At 59.4% G+C, this 27,683-nt stretch overlaps 1 protein-coding gene across 6 annotated transcripts in view; it reads right to left on the reverse strand.

Moving 5' to 3' along the window:
• RALGDS (ral guanine nucleotide dissociation stimulator) overlaps positions 1 to 27,683 on the reverse strand; it is a 43,438-nt gene that overhangs the window by 5,632 nt on the left and 10,123 nt on the right. Inside the window, exons 1-12 of one of the 6 annotated variants that reach the window (XM_033123425.1) lie at positions 24,264 to 24,431; positions 7,127 to 7,237; positions 5,997 to 6,190; positions 5,272 to 5,367; positions 4,241 to 4,434; positions 3,588 to 4,009; positions 2,605 to 2,820; positions 2,168 to 2,271; positions 1,632 to 1,716; positions 1,084 to 1,152; positions 576 to 662; positions 52 to 84 (exon numbers count right to left, since the gene is read on the reverse strand). In XM_033123425.1, coding sequence (XP_032979316.1) covers positions 52 to 84; positions 576 to 662; positions 1,084 to 1,152; positions 1,632 to 1,716; positions 2,168 to 2,271; positions 2,605 to 2,820; positions 3,588 to 4,009; positions 4,241 to 4,434; positions 5,272 to 5,367; positions 5,997 to 6,190; positions 7,127 to 7,237; positions 24,264 to 24,365 — 1,713 coding nt within the window. In that variant the 5' untranslated portion in view covers positions 24,366 to 24,431. Of the gene's footprint in view, positions 1 to 51; positions 85 to 575; positions 663 to 1,083; positions 1,153 to 1,631; positions 1,717 to 2,167; positions 2,272 to 2,604; positions 2,821 to 3,587; positions 4,010 to 4,240; positions 4,435 to 5,271; positions 5,368 to 5,996; positions 6,191 to 7,126; positions 7,238 to 7,616; positions 7,755 to 16,498; positions 16,729 to 24,263; positions 24,432 to 27,683 lie in introns of those variants that run through there. The other 5 variants (XM_033123421.1, XM_033123423.1, XM_033123422.1 and 2 more) reach the window with 5 other exon arrangements.

A 27,683-nucleotide genomic window follows, 5' to 3' on the forward strand; every position in this document is an offset into this window, starting at 1 on the left:
GGGGGGATCTCTGATTTCCATCCCCGCCAAGTGAGGGCTGTGGCTGCTCACCTTCCTCCTCTTCTCGAAGTTGATTAGTCTCCCCTGAAAGGCAGACAGACAACGTCCATCAGAAGGCATCCCCTCCTTGCCCCATTACGACCCATCACCCTTCAGGCTGCACTACCGAGAGCACACACCAGGGGGCAGGGCCTGCACATCTGGAACTCGGGTGGGTCCTGGGCTCCGGGGCAGGGGAGGGCAGAGGGAGAGACTGAGGCCTTGGGCAAGAAGGCCCAGCTTGGCCACCACGAGCCTGACCTTGGAAGGTCTGGCCTCTCTCTTGCCCATGGCCACTGCCTGAGGAAAGGGCTGTGTCCAGCTTGGCCAAACCCTCCTGCAGCTCTGAGCCCCACCAGCCAGACAGCAAGCCGTTTGTTTCCTCATTGGTAAGACGGGGAGGTGCCCCGACACACAGGGGCTGGGGACTCTCATGAGATGAGGCGTGCCCTGCTGAGAGCTCGGGCTCGGTGCTGGGCGCGCTCCTCTCGGCTTCAGGACCCCAGCCCTGCCCCCCCAACCCCCAGCTCACTCACATACAGATAGTCCTTCATTGCGGTGTCCAGCATCACCAGGTCTGTGAGGAACGTGCCCAGATAGGGAATGGTGCCCTGGATGACGCCCTGTGACATTGTGGTGGGAGGTGTGGTAAGTGGGGCCCAAGGCTGCTCCCCTGAAAACCCCTCAGCCTTAGCCCTAAGCTCCCACCCCAGGCCTCCCACTTGGAGCAGCCTGGGGACCTCTAGGCACTAATCCTCCTCCTAGTGTCCATGAACCCCAAATTCTCTCAGGTGACCTTCCATGCCTGGTATTTGGCAAATCCCCAAGGTTCTATGATCTCTGACCAACCCCCACCCCAAGTCTCCCCCCCCAACCCTCCCAGCCCGGCTCTTCCAGGTGGCTGTAGTTAGTCCCCCCAAGCCACCCGCTGTCAGGGCATGGCCCTGAGGTCAGGTCTAACGGGCATATCAGACACTATGGCAGCAGGAGGGAGGACTCGGGAGGGCAGCCCCCCTGCTTCTCCGTGACCTCAGGCACACTCACCGTCTCCTTGGGTCGCTTCTGGGCTCTCTTGGGGTTCATCTCGAGGGTGGCAAACTTGGAGGTCCCCTCCTGCCAGGGTTGAGGATGGCGTCAGTGAGGCCTACCTCCCCTTGCCCTTTACCCCCACATGCACCCAGATTTGTCTGGTCCTTTGGACCCACAGCTGGGCAGCCTCTGCAGCGCCCTGTCCCTGGACAGGTAAGTGTTCTCTTGGAGGTGAGTGAAAACAGAAGGAGCAGCAGGGACCTGGCTTCCTGGAGATACGCGGGGCTGGTTTGGGAAGGAAGGGATGCCCACGCCTGACTCCACCCACCCACCAGCCTGGAGGGAGCTGGAGTGCCAGGGAGAGGGACCAGCATGGAAACAGATCTGCTAATCCTACCAGCTCGCCCACCCCTTCTAGAAAAGCCTAGCTGTCCCCAGTCCATCTCATTCCTGGGGTCTCTGCCCATGGACCAAACAGATCCTTCTCTCCCCAAAGTCCAGACAAGACAGGCCTGGAATTTTTCAAAGAAACTTCCACTAAGAAACTCAGCCCCACCCCTTACCTTGATGAGCAGCTCTCTGCTCAGCGAGTAGTTGTTCTCATCTGAGAAAATCTCCGACAGCTTCTGAAAGATCCGGAAGCTGTCCCTAGGGAAGGAAGGAGAAATTGGGAATGGCGGGGAGAACTGTGATCACAAATCCATTTTATTTTACAACCAAAGACCCAAATTGCAAGGGCGGGTGGTTTTCAAACAGGACTCTGCTGGATCCTAAGGGCTCCGTGGGTCTGGGGAGGGGAGTGTCTCACGTTGGCCACCTGGGTCCCCATTCCCAACGCTACTGAGCAGCTCTGTTGTGACTAGTTTTGACTTCATGTGGATAAAGAGTTGTGTGGCTATGAAATAAACACATGAAAACCTCCAATGTGGCTATATCAGTACCTGACAGGACGGGAAACTGAGTCCTGAGGCAGAACTGCTGGCCCAAGGCCAATGAACACTTAGAGACCCACCCACCAATGGGCCCTGGCAGAGCTGGGGCTCAGCTCCGTGGGAGGTCCCTGGTACACCGTGGAGCTCTGACAGAGAGTCCTGCCCACCTGGAAACTTCTTCCCACGTCTTCTTCAGTCGGTGGATCGAGTTGCTCTGGAGGGCGGAGAGGATGGCATAGAGTGACGAGAAGTTCTTGAGGACCCGGCACTCCTGGTGAGAGGAGGGAACGGCTGTGAGGGGGGCTGAGGCTCCCGCCTGCTCCCGCGTCCGTCCGCCTCAGCTGGGACCTCCCCTCCTGGGTAAGACAGATGCCTGGGGAGCCCCGAAGGGCATCTGTGGGCCCCTGTGAGAAACAGTCCCGGGGAGGAGGATCTGAGCCCCACCCAGGCAGGATCCTAAGGAGGAAGTGAGCACCCAGGCAGCGGGAACTGCAGGCCCCGGAAACAGAAGGGCCTGGGGTGTCTGCAGGGGCTTAGACCACAGACCACAACCCTGAGAGTGGGGAAAGGTGAGAAAGGGGTTCCCCGGCCCCCCAAAGCATACCCTGGCCACCTCGATCCAATGTTCCACTACCCTGGCCCTGTCCCGGGCTGTCACACTCCGGTCTCCCAGGCAGGTGGTGATGACGCAGTTGGCCACATTGTTGAACTGGGTGACGGTGGCACGCACGGTGGGAGCCAGGTGCTCCTTGCCCTTCTTGTCCCGTTGGGACCAGATGGAACCCAGGCAGTGGTAGGGCACGACTTTCTTGAACAGCTCCTGGGGAGCAGGGGAGAGTCACCTGGCTCTGCCACACCCCAGCTCAGCATGCAGTCCCCACTCAGTCCCAAATGGGTCTGGGTCAGAACTGGGGTCAGGGAGCAGAGGACGTGGTTTGAGCCTTGTAGGGGGTCTCTGTGAGTTTTGTTCCCTGCCTACTGGGGGCGCCCAGCACATGAGGGACCCAGGACAAAACACTGGCAGGAAAGAGAGTTTGGCATTTTCACCAGCCCACTCTCACTAAGTCCGAGCACCAGAGAGTGGTCCCTATATGGGCATAGCAGGTGGCACCTTCAGCCCCCATCACACCTGGCTGTCCCGATCCAGATGCACACCCATTGTGGGTGCTACAACTAGAGGCTTGGCCTGGTGTCCGCCATGGACTCTGGTCCACATCAGGTACCCAGTAAGTGCTGAGGCTGGTGAAGCCTCCGGGGCAGACGGGGAGAGACCCATGCAGCCGCTTGCACCTCAAGGAACTTCCCTCCCCGACTAAATGGCCAGGCCCCCCTAGCTGTCTAGTGTTCCACCTCATTTAATCTTCAGTCACTCTGTACAGAGGGATGGGGTGGGAGGAGGTCCCATCTCCACAGTTTGGAGGGGAGTTGAGATCTCAGGGTTCAGAAGCTTGTCCAGGTCACACGGTTTATAATGGAGCTGGGATGTGGGCCAGGACATTGGCTCTAGACCAAGGGACAGCAGGTCTGGGCAGCAGATGCCAGAGGAAGGTGCACCCCTCCCCCACCGTGCTAAGCTGAGCAGCTCACCGCATCCATCAGGGTAAACTGCTCTGCCACCAGGTCGGGGGGGAACGCCAAGAGGTGAGGCTTCTCCTCACTCAGCCCATTCTCTGCCGCCACAGGCGAAGGCCAGGAGGGCTCTGGTGCTGGAGCTGGCTTGAGCTCTAGAGTGTGTGACAGAGCCGACTCCAGCTCTGGAGTTGGTGTTGAAGCTGGTGCGGGGTTGAGCTGGTCTAGCTCTAGCTCTGGTGCTGGAGCCGACTCTGGAGCTGGCACTGGCTCTGGCTCTGGAGCTTGCACTGGCACTGGCTCTGGAGCTGGCACTGGCTCTAGAGCCGGCACTGGCTCTAGTTCTAGAGCTGGCGCTAGACCGGGCACTAGAGCTGGTGCTAGAGTTGGCTCTGGCTCTGGAGTTATCTTTAGAGCTGGAGCTGGAGCTGGTGATAGAGCTGCAAGAAGACAAAAGTTCAGCCACATACCTGCCTTTCCAAGACAGAAAACATTCTCATTCCACTGCCTTCTAGAGAAGTCTCAGCCCAGGACGTCTTCCACAAGTGCAGTCCACCAGATGTTGGGCTGAGGCCAGTTTTTGCTTCTGGCCCAACGCCAGTCTCTGGGGGCTCCTCCCTGTGTGTCCCTGATCCCACCCCATAAGTCACCTGCCCCCCCATTCTCCTCACCTTCCAGCTCTGCCTCAGTGAGTTCTGTGTGCTCCAGCTGAGCCAGGAGGAGGTGGGCACGGCGCTCCAGGTCGGAGCCGGGCATGTTGAGCTGCACATAGGCCACCAGCTGCTTGAGACAGGGAAAGTCTGGAGGCTGGCAGAAGTCCTCTGAGTACTGGTCCAGCCAGGTGCCCAGGATGGAGGAGATGGCACTGGGGGTAGGCGGGCAGACAGCAGAGTCAGAGGCCTGGCCTCTCCCTCCATGTGGCCCTCCCATGGCGCCCCTGCGGGGGCTGGGCTCTGGGCCCATCCCTGCCCATCCAGAGGCCAGTGGGCCTGAGCCCATCCTCACGTGGCTGTCTAGGCAGGGGCTGGCAGTGTCTCCAGGAGACGGAGCCCCACATCAATGGTGTGACGACCTCTCTTTCCTTGGGGAAGCCTGACACACTCCTGCTATCTCCCAGCACCTCCCCATTGGAATGTAAGCTCTACAAGGGCGCTGACTGGCACACAGTAGGTGCTGCAGAAATGAGAGGAAGGAAGGAACAAGCAGAATGTGTCCTTCTGCCAGCCTTCATAGGGCGCTTGTGGCACCTCACCCACAGCTCATGCACCAGGTGTTGCCCTATTCTCTGTGACTACACCTGGGTCTCATCTTCCCTCTGACACTATTCTTGGGAACAGTGCAGCTGGGCTTGGAGGACTGAGGTGGGGCCGACGTGTGAGTAGGTGGCTCCCACGTCTCCTGTCCTGGGTGCCCGGACTGGGGCGGGGTTGAGCAGGGCTGGGATGGGCTGTGGGGGGGACAGCTTCTCTCCAGGGCCGGCTCTTAGTCCCCAGCCTCCCCTCTGTTCCCTGGGGACCCGGAGCCCCATCCACAGCTCTCTGACTCCTTTCCTCCTGCAGGAGAGGACCCCAGACCTCAGCCCTCCAGCAGGAATCACAAGATGTGTGGGAGCCAGGTTTCTGCGCCCCCGTGCCCACCTCAGCCCCCAAATGCCCCACCGTGGAGACAAGAGGGCCTCCCATCAGACCCAAGGTCCACTCACTTTTTCAGTTGGTCCTGGGGTCCGCCGTCCTGGGAATAAGGGAGGATGCATCCGTATCTAGAGGAGGCCGTGAGGGCGTCACATCTACCGTACCTGCTATGATGTCTGGTGTTATTGGCTGACTCCCTGACTAGAATGGAGGGCGTGAGGGCATCACATCTAAGGTCCCTGCTATGACGGCTGGTGGGACTGGCTGACCCCCGACTGGGATGAAGGCCCGGGAGGGCGGGGATTTTTGTCTGCTCTTATCACTGAATTACGCTAAATGCCGGAAAAGTGCCTGCACACAGAAGGGCTTCATATACATTCATGGAATGAACGAACCCCAACCAGCACCTTACAGATACCGGCGTGGGCCTGGGGCTGCTCAGCCAGCCCCCAGGGATCCGGCTATGCGTGCAGGGGCCCCAGACCGAATCTGGAACCTCCATTCAAATGGGAGGACAGTTTTACCCGAGGGCACAGGACAGGGAGGTTTGAGGCAGAGAGCAGCTGGGTGGGGGAGAGGAAGGGCCTAAGTAAGGACCAGCACAGCCCTGGGTAGCCATTCCCGCAGGGCCAGGCCTAGGTCAGCACTTTCCCCAGAGTCCTGACTACCCTGGGAGGTTGGTCCTCTCAGCACCCGTTTTCTCACCAGCAAACTGAGGCTCAGAGGTGAAGTGACTCCCGAGACACACAGAGCAGGTGGGCGGGCAGCCACGGTGCTGTGGGGGTGGGGTGATCACCTTTTGAACAGCAGGTCCAGGACCTGCTGGGTGGTGGTGAAGGTTCGGTAGGTGCACAGGAAGATGGTGACATAGGAGAGGTCACTGCTCTGGAAGGCAGGCACCAGGTGCTCCACCAGCTTCTCCAGCGTGCCTGCCTTCACGGTGCGCACCTTGCAGGTCTCATACAGGTTCAGGGCCGACTCATTTTCACACTGGGGTGGGACAAAGGAGGGACATGTGGTCAGTGGCAGCAGCTTGGACCCCCAGAAGGGTGGGGGGCTGGAGCGCAGACGAACTTGCAAGTGCTCAGTGACTTTTGGCAAGAGATGGGACATGAATACTCCCAGCAGAAAAGGGTTCTCAGCTTTCAGAGCAGAATTTGAGGTGGGGGATGACGGAAAAATCCTAACCCTTTCATGTTGTTTGTTAGCTGAGTAATGACAGCACCTCCCCATATTAAGAGCATAGCCCATGAGCTCCCCTGGAGAGATGAGGAAACACGGGCTTATCCCGGCTGGGAGGGAGCAGTGTGTTCAGACACATGGGATGGTTCGGAGCAGCACGCAGAAGCCACCACAGCAAGACGTCATGTCTTGGGACTGGGCACTGAAAGGGCACTGACAGGATGGATCACCGGCCTCCCTTCTGGAATGTCCTGCATCCGAATCAGGCCCCAGCTCTGACCTGGAGGGGTCACAGGGCTATGCTCCGAGAGAGCAAATTATACAGAACTGTATTTAGTAGGCTGAGCCTACTAAAAGATTTCACCCCGATCTTTTGGGGGTGAAAACAGCCCTCCCTCCTAAGCATAGTGACGTAGGCTTGGAGAAGGTGTGGAGGGATAGTCAGGCTGACAGCTCAGGGGACAGCTGGGGGCAACAGTTAAAACTGGGGCCAAATGCAAAAATACTCCTGAACTAACAGGAAGTGAAAACAGTATAAAAGTGTCCTTTCTGATGGTCACACAAATACATGAACAGTGACTCTGCACTGGACCAAACCCAGGGTTGGACAGTGGTGGGGGAGCGGCCCAGATTCCTTTGGGAGCAGGACTGTGGCACCCACAGGCAGGACAGCCCTGGGAGGAAGCCCGGTGGCGTCGTCACCAGGGGGGCATCCGGAACGCAGGGCCTTCTGGGGGCACTCACCCCGAGCCAGCGCTGGCCCTTGTTGGTCCCGTGGTGCACCTGAACCTTGCGTAGGGAGATGGAGTAGACGACCCCGTTGACCAGCTCCTCGCCAATCTCCTGCGTAGAGCTCTGCAAAGACAGCGCCCGGCCGCCGGGCGGGGATGTCAGGGACCCACCCGGCCGATGCTGCAGGGGGTGCCACCCGTGAGCTCTGTTCCCCACATGAGGCACAGATCGGTGGCCACGCACACGTCGAGTTCAGAATGAAACAGGATGACAGCTTGAGAGCTGAGGACAACAGCGCAGGTGGGCGCTACCCCAGCACCGCCCTTCCCACCCTGACAGCCACGAGCTGGCTATGAACAAGATGGGCCCGCCAGGCTTTCAACCCCCAAAAACCTGCTCCTGCCCAGATGCCTTCCCCCAAGACAAGTATTGTTATTAAATTTGGTCATTTCACAGCTGAGGACATGGAGGCCAAAAGAAGAGCAACCTGTCCAAACCTTACCTGCCACTGAGAGTAAATGGCGGACCTGGAAGCCCGTGGCCCTGACACAGCCAACTGTACCCAGGGGGATACGGCCCCACAACAAGCACGTCCCCCGGGACCAGAGGCCCCCCTCATCTTCATCCCTCCTCTGTCCAGCCCTCCTCTGTCTCCGACGCCTGAGCTGACCCAGCAGCGGTGGGCAGCTCCTCCTGGCCAAGTCCTGGACACGGGTCTGGGCAGGTGTGTGGGGGGGGCATCCTTGAAGGGCCACGTCCAAGGCCACTTCCTTCCCTTTCAGTTCATTCATGGTCTTGTGCCTTCTTGGGCAACAGAGGAGTTCTCAGTTCCCTGTTTGTCATCACGTGCATGGGGACAGCGTGAGAAAGATGACAGTGCTGACGTGTGGGCTGCGGCTGGGGTTCTGTAGAACCCCCAAACCATGGGACTTTGGCTGGGCTGGGAAGAGGGGTCATCTGGCTGCTCCCTGGATGCCAGGCAGAAAGGAAAGGCCCTTGTTTCAGGAGACCTTCCTGCTGGGCAGGCTGGCCTGGGGGCTGCGTCACCAAGGCCTGGCCAAGGCCACTTAGTCACGGCCACCCTGGTGTCACAGCCCCCTCTCCCAGCGCGCCCTGTCCAGGGAAGGGTGAGTCTGCAGCAGGGAGGGGAGCCCAGGAGTAAAGATGTTGACCTCAGAGTTTCGGGAGGAGCTGGGAGGCGCCAGCTGGCACATGGCCATCAACCGCTGGGTCAATGTTAGCAGCTGGGACCACGCACGGGTCACTGCCCCAATCGAGGGCGGGCGTGGAGCTCAGAGGAGGCCCAGTGAAAATGCTGACTCAGCCCAGGCCCACTGACAGCCCTTCCCTAAAAGCCCTCAGCCCAAGCAGGGCCCCTGGGTAGGAACCAGGTGCCCGGCATGCTGTACTGTACCCCGAGAGGTCAGTACCCTTGGGGGTCAGTGACTGGGAGGCCTGGGCCTCTCACCTCCGGCCGGCCCTAGAGGTCTGGGAGGTCTGGGAGCCATCCTCCGGAGGCTACTTCCTCTGACCCAAGGCCGCCCCCCCCCACCCCCCATTGTACCAACGGGCGAACCACTGCAATCACAAGGGGCTCCGGACCCTTTGCCTCGCCCTCCAGGGAGAGAGCCAGCCGTTTCTTGGAAGTCAGCAGAGAACCCACAGGCAGAGGTCCCCCCCCAGCAGCACCTCCCACACCCACACACCCCAAAAAGCCCACGCTTGGGGAGGTCCAGCCCTTCCTCCTCCCAAAGCAGAAAAACGGAAACAGATGCTTACGTTCCTTCCCGGGCCTCACACATCCCTCCCAGCCTAGGAGAGCCCCTGGGGCAGGCGGGGGGCGGGGGGGACGAGGAGGAGATGGGCTTCAGGGGCCTGCCAGCTCTGCTGTTGCCCTCCCCGCAAGGGCCCTGGCCACCCCCGCATCTCCTCAGGGGTCCGACACTGCCTCCTACAAAGCCAGCCAACAGGAAGGGCCTGTCCTCTTGGGGATTTCAGTCACATCTGGCCCAGTTGGGAGCCAGCAGTGTCCCGAGCACCCAAGTCGCTGGCAGCAGTTGGGAGGTCCTGTGCAGGACCTGCCTGTCAGAGAGCAGTGGACTTGGACCCCTTGGGAGCCCACAAGGCACCTGGCTCCCAGGGGGGCTCCATCCAGGCCTGCTGGACAGAAAAGCTCCGTGGCCAGGCCAACCCATGGGCGGGGCCAGGGCCTCAGGTCTAAATAGCGGCTCTGCAGGGAGCCATGGGCCTCACTGGCAGCTGAGCAGCTGGCTGGGCCCGCCTGGCTGTCATGTGATCCCCGAGCCCTTCCCCCACCCCAGAGGGGCCCCCTCTGCCAGCCGGTTGGGGGGCAGGGCAGGATGCTGAGAGCCACACAGGCTGGGCCAGGGGAGTCACTGCCCTGTCACACAGATGGGGAGCTGGCCCGAACGGAGCTAACCCTGTCCCTGGTTCCCTCAGGCAGCAGCAGGAACAAACCCAGACCATTAGTGCAGTGGAGCAGGCACCATTTAAACCGTCTACCAAGACTTGACAGAGGGGCAGGCTCCAAAGTGAGTTCCCCGGGTCCCGGGCAAAAAGTGGCAGAGTGGGGCATCTGTTCCCTGCTCCACCCCCTTGCCAGGGACAGAGAAGGAAAGCAGCCAACAGCCTCAGCATCTGCCCCCAGGACTCTCTGGCACCCACAGGTGACCCTGGGCCACCCTGGTACTAGAGCAGACAGCACTGGAGCCCAGGAGCAGCGGCCCGTGTGGGCAGCACCAGGCCCCCAGGAATGCTCTGGTAGGGACTGGGAGGCCTTGGGGGAGGAGGGGAGTGTTCTAGCAAAAAGCAGATGTCCCGAGGGCAGGCGTCCACAGGACAGCACTGAGCTGTTGGGGGAAAAGAATGTCACATGGGCAGCTATGTCCTCGGGACAGATCCTCCTGTCTCACCCAAAGCAGGCACCCAATGACGTCCCCAGGGCCCTGGGACCTAGTCAGCAGTTATGCCCCACATACACTGCCTGGGTCAAGTGGAGTGAGGATGGTGCCCCCAGGATCCCAGGGTGTCCCATACCCCGCTGTCTCTGACAGCACAGCCTGGAGCCCCAGGGACACGTTGGAGAATGGCCTGGACGGCATCTGTTAGTGTGTCACCAGACCAGCCTTCTCAGGGTGATGGATGGGCCAGCAGGATGCCATGCGCCCAGTGATTGCAGACCAAGCCTCAATTCGCTCAAGGTAGAATGAAGGGATCACCAGGGACCTGATCCCGTGCCTTATTTCGGCAAACACCTGATGGAACCTACTAGGCCTTTCCCCAGCCTTGCCAGCTCCCTTAGAAGGTGGCTCGTGCCTACAGATATGGAGGTGACATCATCTCCCATCCTGGTCACCCGTCTCTGCCTCCGCCTGGATGTACATTTCCCATAGAAATTACAAGAACGGGCCATGCGGGGCTTCCAGACCCACAGATGCCACCAGCTGCAGACTGCCTCCTCAGGAACCCTGACCGAGGGCTGCAGCCAGAGGAGGAGCGCTCCAGCAGGCACTGCAGTTTCCTCCTGTCTCCTCCCTGGCTGCGTATGAGAGACTCGGTCCCACTCAGGCAGGGCAAGGGTGGCTCCAATCACAGCACTCCACGTGCGTTAGATCACCCCTCAGGGACCGCACTGCACCCACTGAGCGGCTGCTCAGGTCCAGAGTCCCAGAGGTTACCCCAAGGCCCTCATTCAGCCACCCACCAGCACGCTGCAGCTCTAGGCACATGAGGCCCCCTTCCAGCGCCCACCGGACCCCAGGGTACCATCTCTCCGGAAGGGCTCTGACTCCCAGCTCTGCTGAGCTCCTTAACCCCCCGCCTTAGTGAACTTGCGTGCAAAATGGGGAGAACAGCAAGGCGACGGTGAGGTCAAGACAGGGCGCACACGCAGCCAAGCTCAGTGCCTGGCACACGAAAGCGCCCGAAAATGAGACCTGATGACACCTGCTGTTGACCTGATGACACCTGACAAGCTCACAGGCTCCTGAGCTGACGATGAACTCGGGGCAGGGAAAAACCTCCCGGAAAACCTGTGGGAGACCTGCCAGAGGCTCCGGGAACCTGGGGGAGCACCACGTCATCCAGGTTGGGTGGGAGCCAGCGTTGCAGCTTTCTGACTTTTTAGCCTTTTGCTCGAATGCAGGAGCCCAAATGTAAGCAGATGAGAGGGCTGCTCAGCCCTCAGGAATCCCAGGGGCCCCGGGATAGTGTGAACACAAAGTCATGCACCCATTTTACAGAGCGGGAGACAGAGGCCCAGGGGAGATGGTCAAGCAGTGTCCAGATTGAGGCGAGAACTGGGACTTCTCAAGTCCGATCCTGGTTCATCTCTTAGCCCATAAGCCCAACAAGGCAGGGAGAATGAAAATGCCAAACACGTGTGACCCTTGGTGTGTAGCAGGTAGGTGTCCTATACCTTGAGCCCAAGGACACGAACAGGACCCGGCTGGGGACTTGAGGTCAGCCCTAGAATGACCTGGTCCCCAGCCACACCACAGCCCACAGAGGCGGCCTTGGTAAGGGACCACACATAGTGTCTGGTTTCTAGGGCAACCAGGAAGCTCAGGGACCCCAGAAACTGGAGTTTGGGAACTACTGAGCCCCCAGAGAGGCTGACCCATCTCCCTAAGAGCTCTCTCTGCCAGTGTGAACCCAGGTAGTGAAATGTGCCGCAGGTGGGGAGGGGAGACCCGACCTCGAGGCTGGCCCTGCCCACCACCCAACCTCCTGTCCATCCAGGACCGGCTCCTGACCGCCAGGCCGGCGGACCACCAAGGGCCAGGCCTGCGAGGGAGTGTGGCTGCTGAGAGCTGAGGAGGAGGACGGCCTGGTCCCTGGGGGGGTGCAGGGTGGGGCCAGCTGAAGGTCCAGCCCCAAGAGCAACACCACAGACCACAGTGTCCAGCACGTGTGGGCACTTCCTGGATGCCAGGCCCTTGGCACACTCATCACAGTTAATCCTCCCAACATCTCACTTGATGGATGAGGAAAGAGCCGGGTGGGGATCTCGCCCAGGTCGAGCCAGGAAGTGGCAGCTGGGGCAGGGACTAGAACCCTGGCCTGTGACTCTCATGACCTATGGAGACACTCTGGGCCTCGCAGCACAGTGCCTGCCACGGTCACAGCCTCAGAACAGAGTCCAGCCCCTGGTCACACAGATGCAGGAAAGAGACCAGAGATGGGAAGGCCTTCTTCAGGTCGCACCGCCAGTCGGGGGTGGCAGGCCCAGCTCCCTTGTACCTGCACCGCTCTACTGAGAGGGGATGGCCAGGGCACCCATGGGCCCCGAGATCAGCTATAAGAACCAGACCTGGGAAGCGGCACGCTGACTGGGAGCCCAGGACACGGGCACTCCCCTGGCACCTTGTCAGAAAACACAATTGTGGCAGCCACCGCCTGTCCGGCTAACGCTGTGCAAGGCATTATAGGGACTGCTTCTCCGGCCACCTGTCTCACTCCGTCCTCACCAGAACCCTAAGTGGAGGAACTAGCATCAGGCCCATTTTACGGAAGAGGAAAACGAGGCTCAGGAAGCAGGGGCAGGTCTAGGATTGCAAGGGCCGAGCTGGCAGTCCAGCACAGCTGTCGGCACCCCAGAGCCCAAGCTCTGACCAGCATACTTGACTCTGCCCCTCGGTTCAAAAGAACAACATTACGCCTCTAGGCGAGACTACAGAGCAGGTTGTGTAAGCATCTGACACTTAACCGGGGAGGAGAGAAAAACAGCAAAGCAACACCACACCCAGTGCTCCCCAAACTCAGGCCCTCACGCTGGGTGCTCCCACCCAGCTCACCCTGCGGGCGACCTGGCAGCTATCTGCTCACTCCCCAGCCACGGGCCGGCCTTCTGCTCTGGGCTGCAGGTGTCAACTCCCAGAGCCTCAGAATCAGATTGGGGAGTCGCTTCACTGGAGCTGTGTGTCCAGGAACACGGTGTTTCCTGGCTGGCAAGGCCTTGGAGGCCTGAGCCTGGGACAGAGTAGCCACAGCATGGTGCCACGCCATGGGAGCCGTCTGGGCGGCCAGCCAGCAGCCCCTGGGAGCCAGACCTCAACGGCCTGGGTGCAGCCTCCTGAAACCGCCCCCAGTGGCTTGCTCAGAGGCGGCCGACACCAATCCCCCTCCCTCACCGGCACTGAAGGCAGGGCTTGGAAACACCTAACTTCCAGGTTGGAGATGGGACCCGCATCCTGCCCAAAGCAATCTCGCATCTCCCCGCCACCCACTCCTGCTCCAGCGCCTTCACTGAGCCTACAGGAAATAGACAGCGTGCTCAAGCGTCTGCCACTCAGTACCAGCCAGCTGGGTGCCCACCCCTTCTCCTGGGCCCCTGAGGAGCAAGACAGGAGGGGAGCCCGCGGCCCTCTCTCTCTCTCTCTCAATCTCTCTCTCTTTCTTTCTCAAATACACACACACACACACACACACACACACACACACACACACACACACACACACCCTTAGGCCATGCCTCTCAGTCCTCCAGGGTCAAAAGCCCTGGGGGTTAAACTGAAGACCTGCACATAGTAAGATCAAGAGACCAGACAACCGGGAAGGAGGCGGGAGGCTGGAGGGAGACTCCCCTGCGATTCTCCACCCAAAGAACAGAGAAGCCCTCCTCATTCCGATCCACCTCTTCGTTCAGGCCTTGCAGGCACACTGTCTGGGTCAGGATTCCACCTCTGCCACTTACCAGCTTAGTGAGGTGATACAATCTAATTAACTCTCGTGCCTCAGTTGCTTTATCTGTCAAATGGGCTATTGATAGTCCTGACCACAAAAGGACATAATGCATGCAAATTACTTAGAACAAGGCCTCCCACAAAGTGCTGGCTCATGTGAGCTATTATTGTAAACCGCTGGGGTCCAGCTGTGGACTTGCTTCTTCCTGGAAGCTCTCCCCAGTGTCCTCTAGCCCAAGGCACTTTGTCTTCCTCTGGTCTATAAGCATCCCAACCCCTCACTTGACCGGGGGCTTCTGGGCTGCCTGGGCCTGGTTCTGTGCCCCCCAGAGCTCCACAGTCCTCTGGTGAACCTAAAATTACCCCAATAGTGATCTTTCTCTGATTCCTGTGGGCTCTTGCACACAGCAGGCGCCTAACAGAGAACACAGCCCATGTTCAAATCCTCCCAATCCTGTGTCCTTGGCTGTGCATACATTTAGATCAGAGACTTCACTTCTCGGAGCTCCAGTCTCCTATAAAGGGGGTTGGCACCCACTCTGGAGGGTTGGTCAAAGCCAGTTGGAATGAGGTGGTGGTGTCCGCAAATTATTTGGTGGTGTCCAAAATTAGGTGCTACAGACTTGGGAACTGCCTGGTCAAGGCAGTGGCCAGTCTAGAGATGGGGGCATGGGCCAGGTGACCGCCAGAAAGCACAGAACTGCACAGGCCAAGCTGGGTTAGTGGTGGCTTGGCTTAGAATCAAGATGACAGGAGTGGATGCCCAGATGTGCAAGGACATCTGGCAGCCCAGAGAGGATTGGAAGGAAAATGGGGAACAGGGGAGAGAAGGCAGTAACTGCCTGGTGGTTTCCAGAGAGGACAGGGACCACAAGCAGAGCTGCTTCAGCTCTGGCACGCTACAGCGACCAGGAAATCAGCCCCAGGATTGAGGGTGGGGGGGGTGGGGGAGGTGTTGGCAGGAGGGACAGGGACTTCCCCGCCCCCCTGCCCTCCTCCCCCGGCCCATAGTAAATGGTCATTGTGTTTGATTTCCGGCACTGGCCTCCTCTTCTGCCAGGACCCTGATTTTCCTGCCCCAGCCAGAAGCTTCCCCTTTGATTTCTAAACAGTGGCCATGGCCTGGATCTAGTGCAGAGGCCGGGTGAGGGAGAGCAGCAGGAGGGTGCGGGGGGAGGGGAAGGAGAGAGAAGGCGACCCCTGGGCAAGGGTAGGGCTCTCCCTCAGGTCCCCAGGGATGGACAGATGGACAGAGAGGTGGGGGGGAGGGAGAGAAGTGAGCCAAACAGCTCACCCCACCCTGGCCAGGAACCTGCCCGGCCCCTGTGAGCGTGTAGGCCGGACCCTCCCAACACACAAAGCCCGACTGGCTGCCAGACATAATGAAAGTCAGATGAGTACTAGGCTGGTGTCAGGCCTCCCAGGGGTCTGCTCCAGCTGCCAATGAAAGCCAGAGCAGTGGGTGGATGAGGGTCCGGGAACACGCGGGGCTTGGCCACCCGCCCAGCTCAGGAGAAAAGGGTCTCCCAGTCCTGCAGTTCCCTCACCAAGAGCGCCCTCCAACCCCTTGCCTTGGCCCCACGCTGGGCAGGGAGACACACTTTATCCTTGGGCAAATATGCATCCAGGCCCTAGGGACATGCAGAGGCACAAAACCAGGCTGAAAATTGCTGGCAAGTACAACACATGGGGGCCTAAAGTGAAGGGCTGGGGGGGGACACCAAAGGGGCCCTAACCAGCACGGGGGCTCAGGAACTTCACTGTTAAGGCTCTGGCTCGGCCTTGACCTGCTGAGCCCCCAACCCGGGGCTGGCCTGTCCAGGCCCCATGCCCAGGCAGGGCAGGGTGACAGGGTCCATCCTGCATCTGCTACCTCTGAAGTCAGGTGCACAGTCAGGCAGGAGGAGGAAGGCACCACTCCCGGCCCCACCTGCCTGCCCCCATGACCCACTGGGCTTCACTGTGCAGAGCACACTAGAAAGAGTCCCAGCCCTCATCTAGTTACCCCCACCTCCATTAGTGACAGACACATCCCCCCTTCTCTGAATCCTCCCAAATCCTTACAAATTCATTTTCTAATCAAGCAGAAATGAGTCAGTCACCCCATCCAGACATGAGAGGGCCTTGTCCCAACCTTCCAGCCTGGACACCTGGCCCCACAGGTTGGAGGCCTGCTCCGCCTCCAACCCACCTCCTCTGAACAGCCCTGAACATCCAGTCCGAGTCTGACCCCAAAGTGGAGCCGTCTGGAAGGCCACTGTGGTCCCCAGCCCTCTGAGGATTCTAGGACTCTGCCACCCTACCAGTTCGCCACCTGATTGCGAAGCCTAACTGCCCGTGCAGGCTGGGACTGGCAATGGAGATGAAATATGGCCCAGCCCCTAATGTCGGGAAGTTCACAGCCCTAAACAGACAGTGACAGCCCGCGGAAACAGGTCTACCTGGGCTGCAGGGGCACGAGGCCAGCACACCTGGGATCGGTGAGGGTAGGCATTGGGACGGATAAATAGGGTCACAAAGACCCGGTTCTGGTCCCTACATTGTTGCACCCGCTGTGCCGGCGGCCCCCACGCCCACCTGCTGCCGTAAGGTTACAGCGAGGGGGATTTCTGCGGAAGGACCCTCCCCCCAAACGATCAGGACGCTGGGCCGCGGGGTCAGGCCGACCTGGCTCACTCACCTCCAGGCGGGGCAAGTCGGGGTCGAGCTGCGTGAAGCTGTGCAGCACCACCGGGCAGCTGGCGGGGCCGCCCACCTCCAGGCGCACGGCGTCCCACACGCTGCGGCTCCGCCGGGAGCCCGGAAACAGCGGCTCGGCGCCGCCCGCAGGCCCGGCCGCCTCGGCCCACATACGCTGCACCATGGACGGCTCGCAGCGGCGCCGGCGGCCGGCCGGGCCGCGGGACCCGAGGCGGCGCGGGCAGCAGAGGCCCGCGCGGCTCGGCGCTGCCTGCGCTCTGCGCCCGCCGCCCGGCCCCGCTGAGGTCAGGCCGGGGGCGGGGCCGGCGCCTCGGAGGCGGGGCCGGCGGCGTGAAGGGGTGGGGCCGGAGATGCCGGGGGCGTGTTGTGGGAGCGTGGGCGCCCCCGCGAGCCTGCTGGCTGTGTCCTATAGAGCGTGTGTGGTGTGTGTGGTGTGTGGTGTGTGGTGTGTGTGTGTGTGTGGGGGGGGGGGGGGGGACTATGGGTACCGCGGTTATGCACCTTGTGTGGGTGCGTGCGCTGGGGCAGCGTATGTGTTGTGTATGTGACTTGTGTACGTGTGGTCAGGTGGCCCTGGAGTCAGATCAACCTCCCACGAATTCCAGGTAAGCCCCTCCCTAGCACTGTGGCGTTGTACAAGTTGCTTAACCTCTCTGAGCCTCAGTTTCTTCATCCGAGAGGGCCACATTGGGTTACTGATGTGTAGCACTCGGCTGGTGCCTGTGCCTTGCTACACTCTCCTGAGTCCTGGAACAGTGACTTCGGTGCACGTGTGCATTTGGAAGGCCTGAGTGTTGGGGTGTGTGTGGTGTGGGGACGGGCCTTTGCCTGTACTATCTCCTTTCTGCCCTACAGCCAGGGAGGTGAGGGCAAAACCGAGACCAGTCATATAGGGGTTGGGGCCTATAGACATTCAAGAGTAAGGGATCAAGAAGGCAAATGCCAGCTGGAGCACCTGCCACTGTCCTGGTTGGGGGGACCGCTGGCTTGAGCACTCAAGGTCTCAGGGCACCGGTGAGGGTGCCAGTGAGGCTGCTGAGGGCTGGGGAGGAAGCGCTCACAGAGGCTGGTGATTACTGTCAGCAGCCCTAGCAATGCCACCGCCAGCCCCAGAACTGGTGCCATATCATTGGGCCTGTTCCCCACCTGTAAGATGAGAGGGCAGGACCACACTACACATTCCATAAACATATCTTACGGAACGGACCCACCATGTGCCAAACCTCCGATATCCAGGGACATGGAGCCCTGGCAAGCTCTGGCCCACGTGGGCAGCTGGAGGGCCCGGGGTAGGGGAGGGGGACCGGCGGGCGGTGGAAAACAATTTCTACCGTTTTCTTTTAAGGACATTAAAAATGCTTATGCCCTTTAACTTGAGAATCCCACTCTTAGGAATTCACCCTCAGGTGACAATCAGAGGTGTGGACATGGATTTCTATATGAGGATGTTTGTGGAAACCTCAATGACAACTGTTCCCAACCGAATCCACTCAAATGCCTTGTCCTGACAGGCCCCTCGGTGCCACTGCACACCTTGGACCAACCGTGATGCCGGAAGTGTTTCTGCTGTACTGCGACGTGAGACAGCAAGATGCAGAATACGCTTTCAGAACTAGACATTACACACGTGCGCATGACGGGGACCCACTCTGCAAAAGTCATCGTGGTTCTTTCTGGGTGCTGCCATACAGTGTTTTTCACTTCTCTGAATTTTCTATTATTTCAAAAATAGTTATAATCACACACATAAATGCTGGGGGTGGGGGTTGGTTGCTTTTTTAAAGTAAGATGGGTAGGTTGGGTTTGGGGATCCCTAGGAGGCCGTTTAAGGACCTTCTGTGACCTTCCCCCGGGGAGAGTAAGGTAGGTGAGGCACATTTAAAAGGACTCCCCAAAGATCAACCAAGGGGTGACCTGGACACAGGACACTGCCCTCTGGCTAAAAGCTTCTCCCAATCCTCCTGGGAGAATTTGCCAAGTAAATCCAGTACCTGCGGGTAGCTCACTTTATCTCTTTTCTGCCTTCTTTATCTCTTTCTCCCAGGGAGGGGCCTGGAAAGCAAGCTCAGGCCCATTTTACAGCCAGGAAAAGGGCCCCTGGAGGCCAAGCAAGTCGAGAGTGCACAGGGAGCACTCCCAACGTCACCACCTCTCTGGCCTTGAAGGTCCAGGGTACCAGGGTTGGGGGGCTCAGGTCAGCTGGAGAGTGAGCAGTGGGCAGTTCCACACCCCAACACAACCAGCGGGGCTGCCTCCCATCTGGAGGCCACCTGGAGGTCATGGAGGGCATGGCGGTGTCTCCTTTACTTAATCACTAACCTCAGGTTAATGCCTGTTTTTATAAAATCTCTCTCCCTGCTTTGTTCACTCTGGCTTTGGGGCTCCCCTCTGGGGTCCTGGTAAGCCTGCTCACTGCTTATCTGGGTTCACATGTGCACACACACACACACACACACACACACACACACACCCCTAGTTCCCAGGGTAGCAGTGTGGCATAGAGGACAGGTTCAGGCACTGAAAGGCCTGGGTTTGAAACCCAGCTCCACCCCTTTCTTACTGGGTGACCCCTATTCCCCCAGCAGGTCACCTCGCCTCCAAGGCACAGTATACACCTATGTAAAGGGGGCATAACTACAGAGACAGCACAGGTAAAGCACCTCACACAGATGCCCACCGCCCCCAGGCAGGCAGACTGCCCCACACTGTTAGTAACGGGGGCTGCGATTCACGGGGTGCCTTCTGCGTGCAAGGCCCTCCCAAGCCCTCACACACCTCCCCTCATCACCCCACCCCCCAAAGCTGTGGGGTAGATCCCTTACCAAGGGCAGGCAGGGCTAGTCCAAAAGAGAGGGGACCAGGACAGTGTGTGCCTGCCACCTGATGGAAGAACACAGAGCCACACATGCAGTGATTTTGCCCCAGACCAAACATGAATCCAACCAGGCCTCCACATTTGGGGGAATTACGGGGAACAGAGGAACACATCAATACACCATGAGGATATAGTCCACAAATTCCAGACCGTGGGACTCTCCAGGACAAACTGAAGAAACCCAGGGTCGTCAGGAGCAAAAAATAAAGCGGAAACTATAGATTAAAAGAGACATCAATCAAATACAACCTGTGGATTTTGTACTGTGATTTGAGCAGGGCAACTGTTAAAAAAAAAAACCTCAGGGAAAACTGGGATTATTTCAACCCTGCTGGATATTGGACAATACTTGACATCATTTTTGGGGTGCGATCATGGGGATTTAGGTTACTCTTAGAGTAACGTACTGGAATATTTATGGATGGAATGAAGGGATTTGTGTGAACATCGCCCGCTGAGCAGGAAGAGTAGGACACGGGGCAGTTAGAGAAGAAATAAGGTGGCCCCACAATGTGAACAGCAAGCTGGGCCAGGGCGGGGGGCTCCTGCCATTTTCTCCACTTGTGTGCCTCTTTGGAATTTTCCATAATAGAAGTTAAAAAAGAAAAAGGACACAGTTGGAGACTCACGCTCGGAAGCCTCTGAGGCTCCCAGCAGCCAAGGAGGGAGGGCAACAGCCTGTGAGCCCAGACCATGGCACTGACACCCGGCCCGCTTCACCGTTTCCCGTGTTCCTTGCCCCATGCGTGGGCGCTCACGGCATCCTTACAACCAAGGGGGCAGGGGGCTTCACTGTGGGGGCTGAGGCAGTGGGCAGCTGGGAAACCGAGTCACGCAGCTCAGATGGTGCTGGAGACAGCCCCAGTGACCTTGGGCGGGTCTGAAGATCAAGGCTGTGACAACGTTTGCCCTTGGAGGGTCTGCTGGGAGGAACAGAGGGCACAAAGCACCACAGGATGTGTGGGGTCATTATTAACTGGTGTCACTCCTTTCCTCCTCATCCTGCTCACAGTACACCCTGCCCCCAACTGTCCCAGGTTCCCAACGTTTCCCTGTGGAGTGCACCAGCCCTTCCTTGGGGAGTTACAAGAAGCCCCGAGAACACGGCGGTGCTGTAAAGACCCACCGGCCGTCGGGATACTCGTAACACAGGATGCTTAAACGACCGGCTGTGAACTGACATCCAGGGACGAGACCCAGGCCAAATCCAGCCCACACGTGTTTTGTTTGGCAAGCACAGTGTTTTTCAATTTTTGAGTCAACAGTAGAAGGTCAGGTGATTTCATATAAAATCCACATTTCTGGCTGCTCTTGTCACTTTGGACTACCTGGCCACACAAGGTCTGCATTCCCACGCGCAGCAGGAGGCTGGGCAGGAGCTGACTGGCAGCTGTCCCCTCCAGCCAGGGCCTGTCTGGGTCTGCCACAGTTCCCACTGGGCCTTCCACCACTTCCTGGCTTAGTGTGCTCAGGCCAAACCTCTGGGGCCCCTTTTCCTTCCCACTTTCATCCCACCAGGGGTCCCCCCGACACAAGACAGCCAGAGAGGTCTTGACCCTTCAAAGTCCTCCCTGTCACCCCCACCCCCTGCACTGTCCTCAGGCAGAAGAGCAAATGCGTGGTGAAGGCCCAGCTCACATCTCTGCCCAGCCGGGCTCACACTGACCTGTAGCGGCGCCCCCGGGCCTCCACCCACTGCCCCCTCTGCCTGGCCCATGCTTCCCACCTCCCACCCACCCCTTGGCCTGGTACATCACAGGTGAGTCCCAGGGAATGGGGTTTGGGCCCACGGTGCAGCTCTGGGGACGTCTACCAGGCACACAAGTGGCTCGGACAGAGAACTGGGCTCCGGGCAATGTCTGGGTGACCACAGGCCTTGGTCATCACCTCCCACCTGGGCTTGGCCAAAGCCCACGGAGGGAGCTGGCGGCCCAGTGAGGACCAGCAGCCAGATACCTAGACTCGGGTCAGGCCTTGGGGGAAACCTTTCACCTCTTTCTGAGCAGGTGAGGTCACCCCGTCTGTCTGCCTTTTGTCGTCTATATTTAGAAGCCCAGGGAGGACAGGCAGAGGGTGTGGCCTGGCCAGGCTCCGCGGTCATTTCCCCACACCAACGTCACCATTCCTGGCCTGCCTGAGTCCTGGGCAACCCTCTGTGGGCGGGTGCGCACACACCTTGGCAGGAGGTGACGCACCTGGGCCCAGTGTGGGAGCTCCTGGGACAGCAGGTGGACCTGGCTTAGCCCCACCTCCTCTGCTGCCGGGTTTCTGGGAACCGCCAGGGGCCTCCTCTTCCTCCAAGGAAGGAGAGGATCCCCACAGGCAGGACGCAGAGCCCAGAAGTGGTCAGGAGGCGGGAAACAAAGCCTCCAAACCTCTGGAGACCATCCTGGGTGGAGGGTGTGACATCGACATCACCCCAAGTCCCTGACCTCACTGGGCGTGACTGTCCCAGGACAACCAGAACAAGATACATCAACGCCCGGAGCCATGCAAACGGCCCAGAACTGGGACGCCATGAGCTCACTGGGGGGCCTGGTGTCCTCCCCGGAAAGAGGCGCTCACGGCCGCTGACTCTACCCTCAGATGTTGATGGAGACACTCTCGAAGCAAACACACAGTCCAGGGTCACTGTGATAAACACCGTCCATGGAGTGGGGACGGGCCGCTTTGACAACCGTCCCCCACTCCTCCAAGTGCTCAGTACCCCACATGCCAGCGGGCACTGAAACCTGACATTTCTGAAGGCCACCAATCCAACATGCGACAGCCCGAAGTGGAGGGCAGGAGAGGGGAGAGGAAGAGAAGCAGAAGGGGCACAAACAGATGGAAATGGAGACTGAGACTGCCACTGAGCCTGAAACACAGAGAATAACAGGCGCGGGGTGAAAAGGAAACAGTCAGAAATGGAGGCGGAGGGTCCCGTCCCTCACAGAGCCCACACGGGCGAGCACTGGCGCACATGGCTGAGGAAGGGACCCAAGGCAGGGCAGGTCCCGGGTCTCAGCCCCAAGCGGGGACCCTGAGCAGGAGGCAATGACATGGTGGAAGACACCATCCCCTGCCTGAAAAGTGCCCGTTGCACCCAAGGGGCCCCAGGGTGCCCCCTGACCTCCCCTCCCTTGCTGGGGGTTCAGCCGCTGCCAGCTGGAAACCATCACAGCATCGTGGGGCCTGGGATGACCCAGTCCCGAGGGTGCCATTCTTTCCTGTCGGTTTGGGAATCTCTCTCTTAAGATCTGGAGCCTAGGCTTGTGCTCCAACCCCTGCTGTGCACCTTCCAGCCTCAGTGTCACCTCCTTGAGCCTCAGTATCTCCATCGGTAAGATGGAGACACTAATAATGCCACTAATGCCACCTACCACCTGGCTCTCAGGGTTCTCAGGATTGTAGATGATAAAACAAAGCACAAAAGCCCTTTGTAATCTGAGAAGCACCATCCATATGAACAGGAGCCGCTAAGACAAGCCGCGGCCACCCTCCCCACCCCCCTACGCAGGTAGACAGGCTGGCGGGGTGGGTACACTTGGGCACCACCCGAAGCGCCCCTCGCCCCTCCTCTCACACCCAGACCGGCAGATGGAGACTCCCCTGTGGCAGCTTCCAGCCAAACTCCTTCAACCAGTTCTGACAGGAGGGTAGGACAAAGGGAACCACCTCCCGCAGCGGCCCTGGCTGTGACCCACTCCACCTCTCCGAAGAGGCACCAGTTGCCCTGGAAACTCACCTCAGTGGCCGGTGCCGGCAGAGGTGTTTGACAAGGCGTGGGGCTTCGGAGAGTAGGACGGCGGGCGATGGCCCACCGCCTGGAGGTCACCACAGAGACGCAGGCAAGGAACACCCAGCCCTTCCTGGCCCTGGGCACGGCGGGCCTGGCTTCCCGGGCCATGGCAGGCTGGGAGCCGGCTCCGCGAGAAGCCCTCTGCCAGTCTGCCTGTCTGTCCGCCTGCTCCAGTGGAGTCCAGCACCCAAGTGCCTGGACCTGGTGTCACCCGCATGGCTGTCATACCTGCTCCCATGATGGGCAGGGCTAGGAATTCCCGTTGGTACCAGGCCATGGGCCAGCCAAAGAAGTGTGGCTGCGGCTCCGTCCTGAGCTGGGCCAGGGGTTCCAGCTTGGACGTGCTCGCTTGGGGTGAGCCCAGCTCTCTCCTCCAACACCCTGAGGCCCTGTCCCCATTCTCCCCTCCTGTGGAGAAATCATTACCCAGAGTCAGAAAGGTGGCAGGTACAAGTCGCCAAGATCAAAACAGGACTCAGCCAGTGGGACCACCAGGCAGATGTGAACCCAGCCAGGTGCTGGGGGGAGCACAGAAGACCCCTGCTTACTCTAAGCCGTGGCCTCATTCCAGAAGCCTTCTCTGCCATTCAGCCCTCACATCTCCTCCAGCCCTGGCTCCCAGACATGGCATTTCATTTTAAACTGCGGGACCAACCTAGGGCTGCTAACTGTTTATTTTGCCAAGTAGGGTAGTGAAAACACAATACTCTCACCACCACAATTACCATTATTCCAGAAAGGACCCCACCAGAAGTAACTAGGAGGGCATGCCATCAGGAAAAAGGGCAGTCGTTAAATGAATAGATTTGGTTTTAAGAAAAACCCCCAACCTGTCTCCATTTTCTTTTTGCTGCAAAGCAGACGTTGGAAACCATGGAATGAGTCCGACACCCATTTGACAAATGGAAAAACTGAGGCCCAGGGGTAGCAGGGACTTGCCCAAAACCTCACAGGGAGAAGCCGGGGCTTGTATCTATGCAGCTCTGCAGAGCTCACAGACGCTCCTTCCACCAGCGTTCAGATCCTGGACCCCCAAACCCAGAGATGCCAGGGCGACCCAGTGGCCGAGAGCCTGGGCTGCTTCCTTACCCTCCGGGGACCCTGGCAGGCAGCGGGCTGGGTACGCAGGACCACGGAAGTCGGGAGGAGAGGCGAGCCGGCAGGGTCTCCAGAGCTGGACTGCAGGCACATCAGGCCTCCAAGGCCCTGGCGGAGTGGCCAGGGCCCAGCATTCTGCCCTGACACTAAGCCCCACCAGCACTCGCTCTGGCTCTCTGAGCATTCCACATCCTCTTCCGGTGGCTGTGTGGGGCCCAGAGGACACAGCTGAGTAGGTGGCTCAGAGCCCCGGAGCAGAGACCTGGTTCCCTGTGGGACTTGCAAGTTCCTCTTCTCACTGAGCCTGTTTCCTGATCCGCGATGGAGGAAGGGGAGGTTTTCAAACCCAAATTTCTCCCACTCCAGCCTCACCTACAGCTCTCGACCTTGAACTCCCACTACGAGGCTCCCGCAGGAGAATTTCTTTCATGGAAGGAAGGATTCCATGGACACCAGTTGCAAAGCCCTGGGGTAGGGGTTTGCATCAGGGGGTGGAGGGCTGGGGGGGCGGTATCAGAGAAGCGGAGTTGGGGTTCTAGGCAGGCCATGCCTCAGCCCCTTTCCTGCCGCCCTGGGCCCACCTCATGCCCACAGCCAGATCACGTCTCCCGCTGCACCAAAATCCCTCCAACAGCTTCTGTCCTACCCGCAGAAGAATCCAAAGACCTCCCTGATCACCTCCCTGTGCTCACCTCCTCCCAGGCACCCCTGCAGGCTCTCCTCTGGCCACCGCAGCATGTTGTCTTGGTGACACTTAACCCTGACCTTCGAGAAACAGCAGAGGTGACCAGGCTCTGAATCAGTCAGCTCTGGGACCCTGGGCCAGCAACTAAACATCTCTGGGTCTCAGTTTCCTCATCTGTAAAAGGGCAAACGGGCGCTAGAGGATTCAACAGGAACTCAGCTCGGGCCTGGCTCGTGGTCAGCACTCAGGGGACATGCACTCTGGTCTCCCACAGTCACACGCCTGCCTCAGTGCCCGGCACACATAAACACTCAATGAATATTGGCGGGTATTAGCCCTGCGCCAGGAGGACCGTAGCCCATTCTGTCCCCAATAGGAAGCTCCTGGTGACAGTCTGGGATCCGTCTGGTGCTCAGTGTGGGCCCTGCAACAGGACCCCAGTGGACACCTCAGAAATGTTTGTTGTTGAAAAGCAGCAAACATGTGCTGGGGCGCTGCAAGACAACCCTGGTCCCTGGGCAGGGAGGCTGCCAGGGCTGGCAAAGAGCCAGGCCCAGCCCACCCCTCCCGGAGCTCGACCAGCACCGCAGGCCCCAGGCTTGTGCAGACTCCAGCAGGACTTGGGCGAGGCAGACCTCAGTAGAGCTCAGAGGAGGGAGACAGCCCTGGGTGCCTGGGATGTCCCCAACCTGGCTTCTCACTCCCACAGTACCAGCTGCCTGGCCATGTGACCTGGGGCATCGTTTGATGCAGTCTGGCCACCTTATCTGGGTACCAGGTTGCTCTCCTGAGCCTTTGGGGGGTGGGGAGGAGGGAATTTCCTTGAGCTGTAGCTTGTGGCCTCCTCATCTCAAGGTTGGGACCCTGGGCCCAGTGCCGTAGGAGGGACCAGTGGCCATTGGGTGGGAGAGCGTTTCCAACTATGTGAATGTGTTCGAGTTGGGGGGAGAGCTTCAAGAGGCCCTTGGATGAAGTGGGGTGGAGATGGGGAACACAGGAACCCATAGGGAGCCAGGCTGCCCTGTCAGGTGTGTCTGTGTGTGAATGCCTTTGATTCGACAAGCATTTACTGACCCAGGTACCAGGCCCATGAAAAGCACCACATCTCCCTTCCATAGCTCCTGCGCTCAAACGAGGCTCACTGTGCTCTTCTCCAAAGAGCCCCCAGCCTCCAGCACAGGTCTTCATGGCCTCAGGGCCCAGACTGACATATTCCTTTCCTTTCCGGGGCCAGGCCAGGCCCAGGCAGCCGGGGGCAGTGGGCCTGAGTCACGGCCAGGAGGCAGGAGGACCAGCGGCAGCAAGAAAGGCTGGAGCACAGAGGGGGCGGGGTCTTGGGAGGGGAGGGCCCGCCACCCACCCTCCTCCCATGGGTTGTGGGGGAGAGCAGAGGCGCTTTTGTTCTCTGCCCTCCCAGTGTCACCACATGGCGCATCACATCAGTGTCACGGCCTGGAACGAAGACCAGACCGGCTACCAAGAGCCAGGGCTCTGAGGGTTGGGGACAGTTAGGGGCGTTCCACCTGCACCCCACCACTGTGCTGCCTTCCAGGGCTGGGCCTATGGAGGACTTCCTTTACATTTACTGTGCATGGAGCTCTGCACAGCCATGGCATCTCGGAGCACTGACACCACCCCTGTCCCCACACTTGTCCCAGGAGACATGACCTGCCAACGGTCCCACAGTGCTCTGCCCACCATGCCAGGTGGCCATGGGCTAGCACACCTGGCCAGCCCCACACAAGCCCAGACACAGCAAACCCCATTCACGGACACGTGCATACACAGATGCGTGCCAACACTCTCCGCAGCCCAGACTCAAGCCCTCTGTGGGGGAGGATTCCTGGACGGGCCTCTCCCCCTTTCATGTCTCCTGGGGGCAGGCCCTGGTGGCGGTGAAGCACATTGTTGATAAACACCCGTGTGGCTGTCGCTAGGAGCTGTGACTCAGAGCCAGAGTGGTGACTCCTCTCGAAGCTGTTTACTCAGCAAGACATCCTGTCCAGGAAGCAGATAGCAGAGGCCTCGCCCAGCTTCTGCTCCTCTTTCCTGCAGCCTCCTGACCTGACTCGGGCCGGCTGGGGGCCAGGGTAAAGGGGGGCAGCCAAGTTGCTCCCCTCTTCATTTCTGGGAACCTGGGGTCCATCATGAAGTTGCTCAACATGGTCCCAGCCAGCCAGGCTCTGTTAAGAGGGGTGACACTGCAGCTGTGCCTGGGAGTGACCCAGTCCCTGGGCTAGGAAGAGGGCTTAGGTCTGGCGTGCAGCGACACCTGGCCTCTGCTCTGAGAGCCTCCTAGGGACCATGGCACTGCAAACATCTGCCACCCTGCAGCCCAAAGGCAAACACTTGCCCATATTTAGAAGCCCTGAAGGCAGGAGAGGCTCCTGATGCCTCCTTTCCCCACAGCCCAGCCTGGTGGCCCTGCCTTAGGCGCTCCTCGGTGGGGACAAAGCACTTTCCCACTCAGCATCTGTGAAAGAGATGAAGCCACAGTAATTATCTCTTTTGGAAAACTGAGAAAATCGAGGCCCAGAGAGGGCAAACAACTTGCCCTAGGCTGCACAGTGGGCCAGTGCTAATGCTAGGTATAGCCCAGTGCTCTTGACCCCCAGGGCAGCTTGCTTTCCTCCACTTTGCACCAAATTCAAGATCACAGGTGGATTTGTTCCTGGCAGCACAGGCAGGCCCGGGGCTGCCATGTCCCTGTCCACGAGGTGGGTAGT

This window comes from Rhinolophus ferrumequinum, chromosome 12, assembly GCF_004115265.2.
Source record: "Rhinolophus ferrumequinum isolate MPI-CBG mRhiFer1 chromosome 12, mRhiFer1_v1.p, whole genome shotgun sequence".
Taxonomy (NCBI): domain Eukaryota; kingdom Metazoa; phylum Chordata; class Mammalia; order Chiroptera; family Rhinolophidae; genus Rhinolophus; species Rhinolophus ferrumequinum.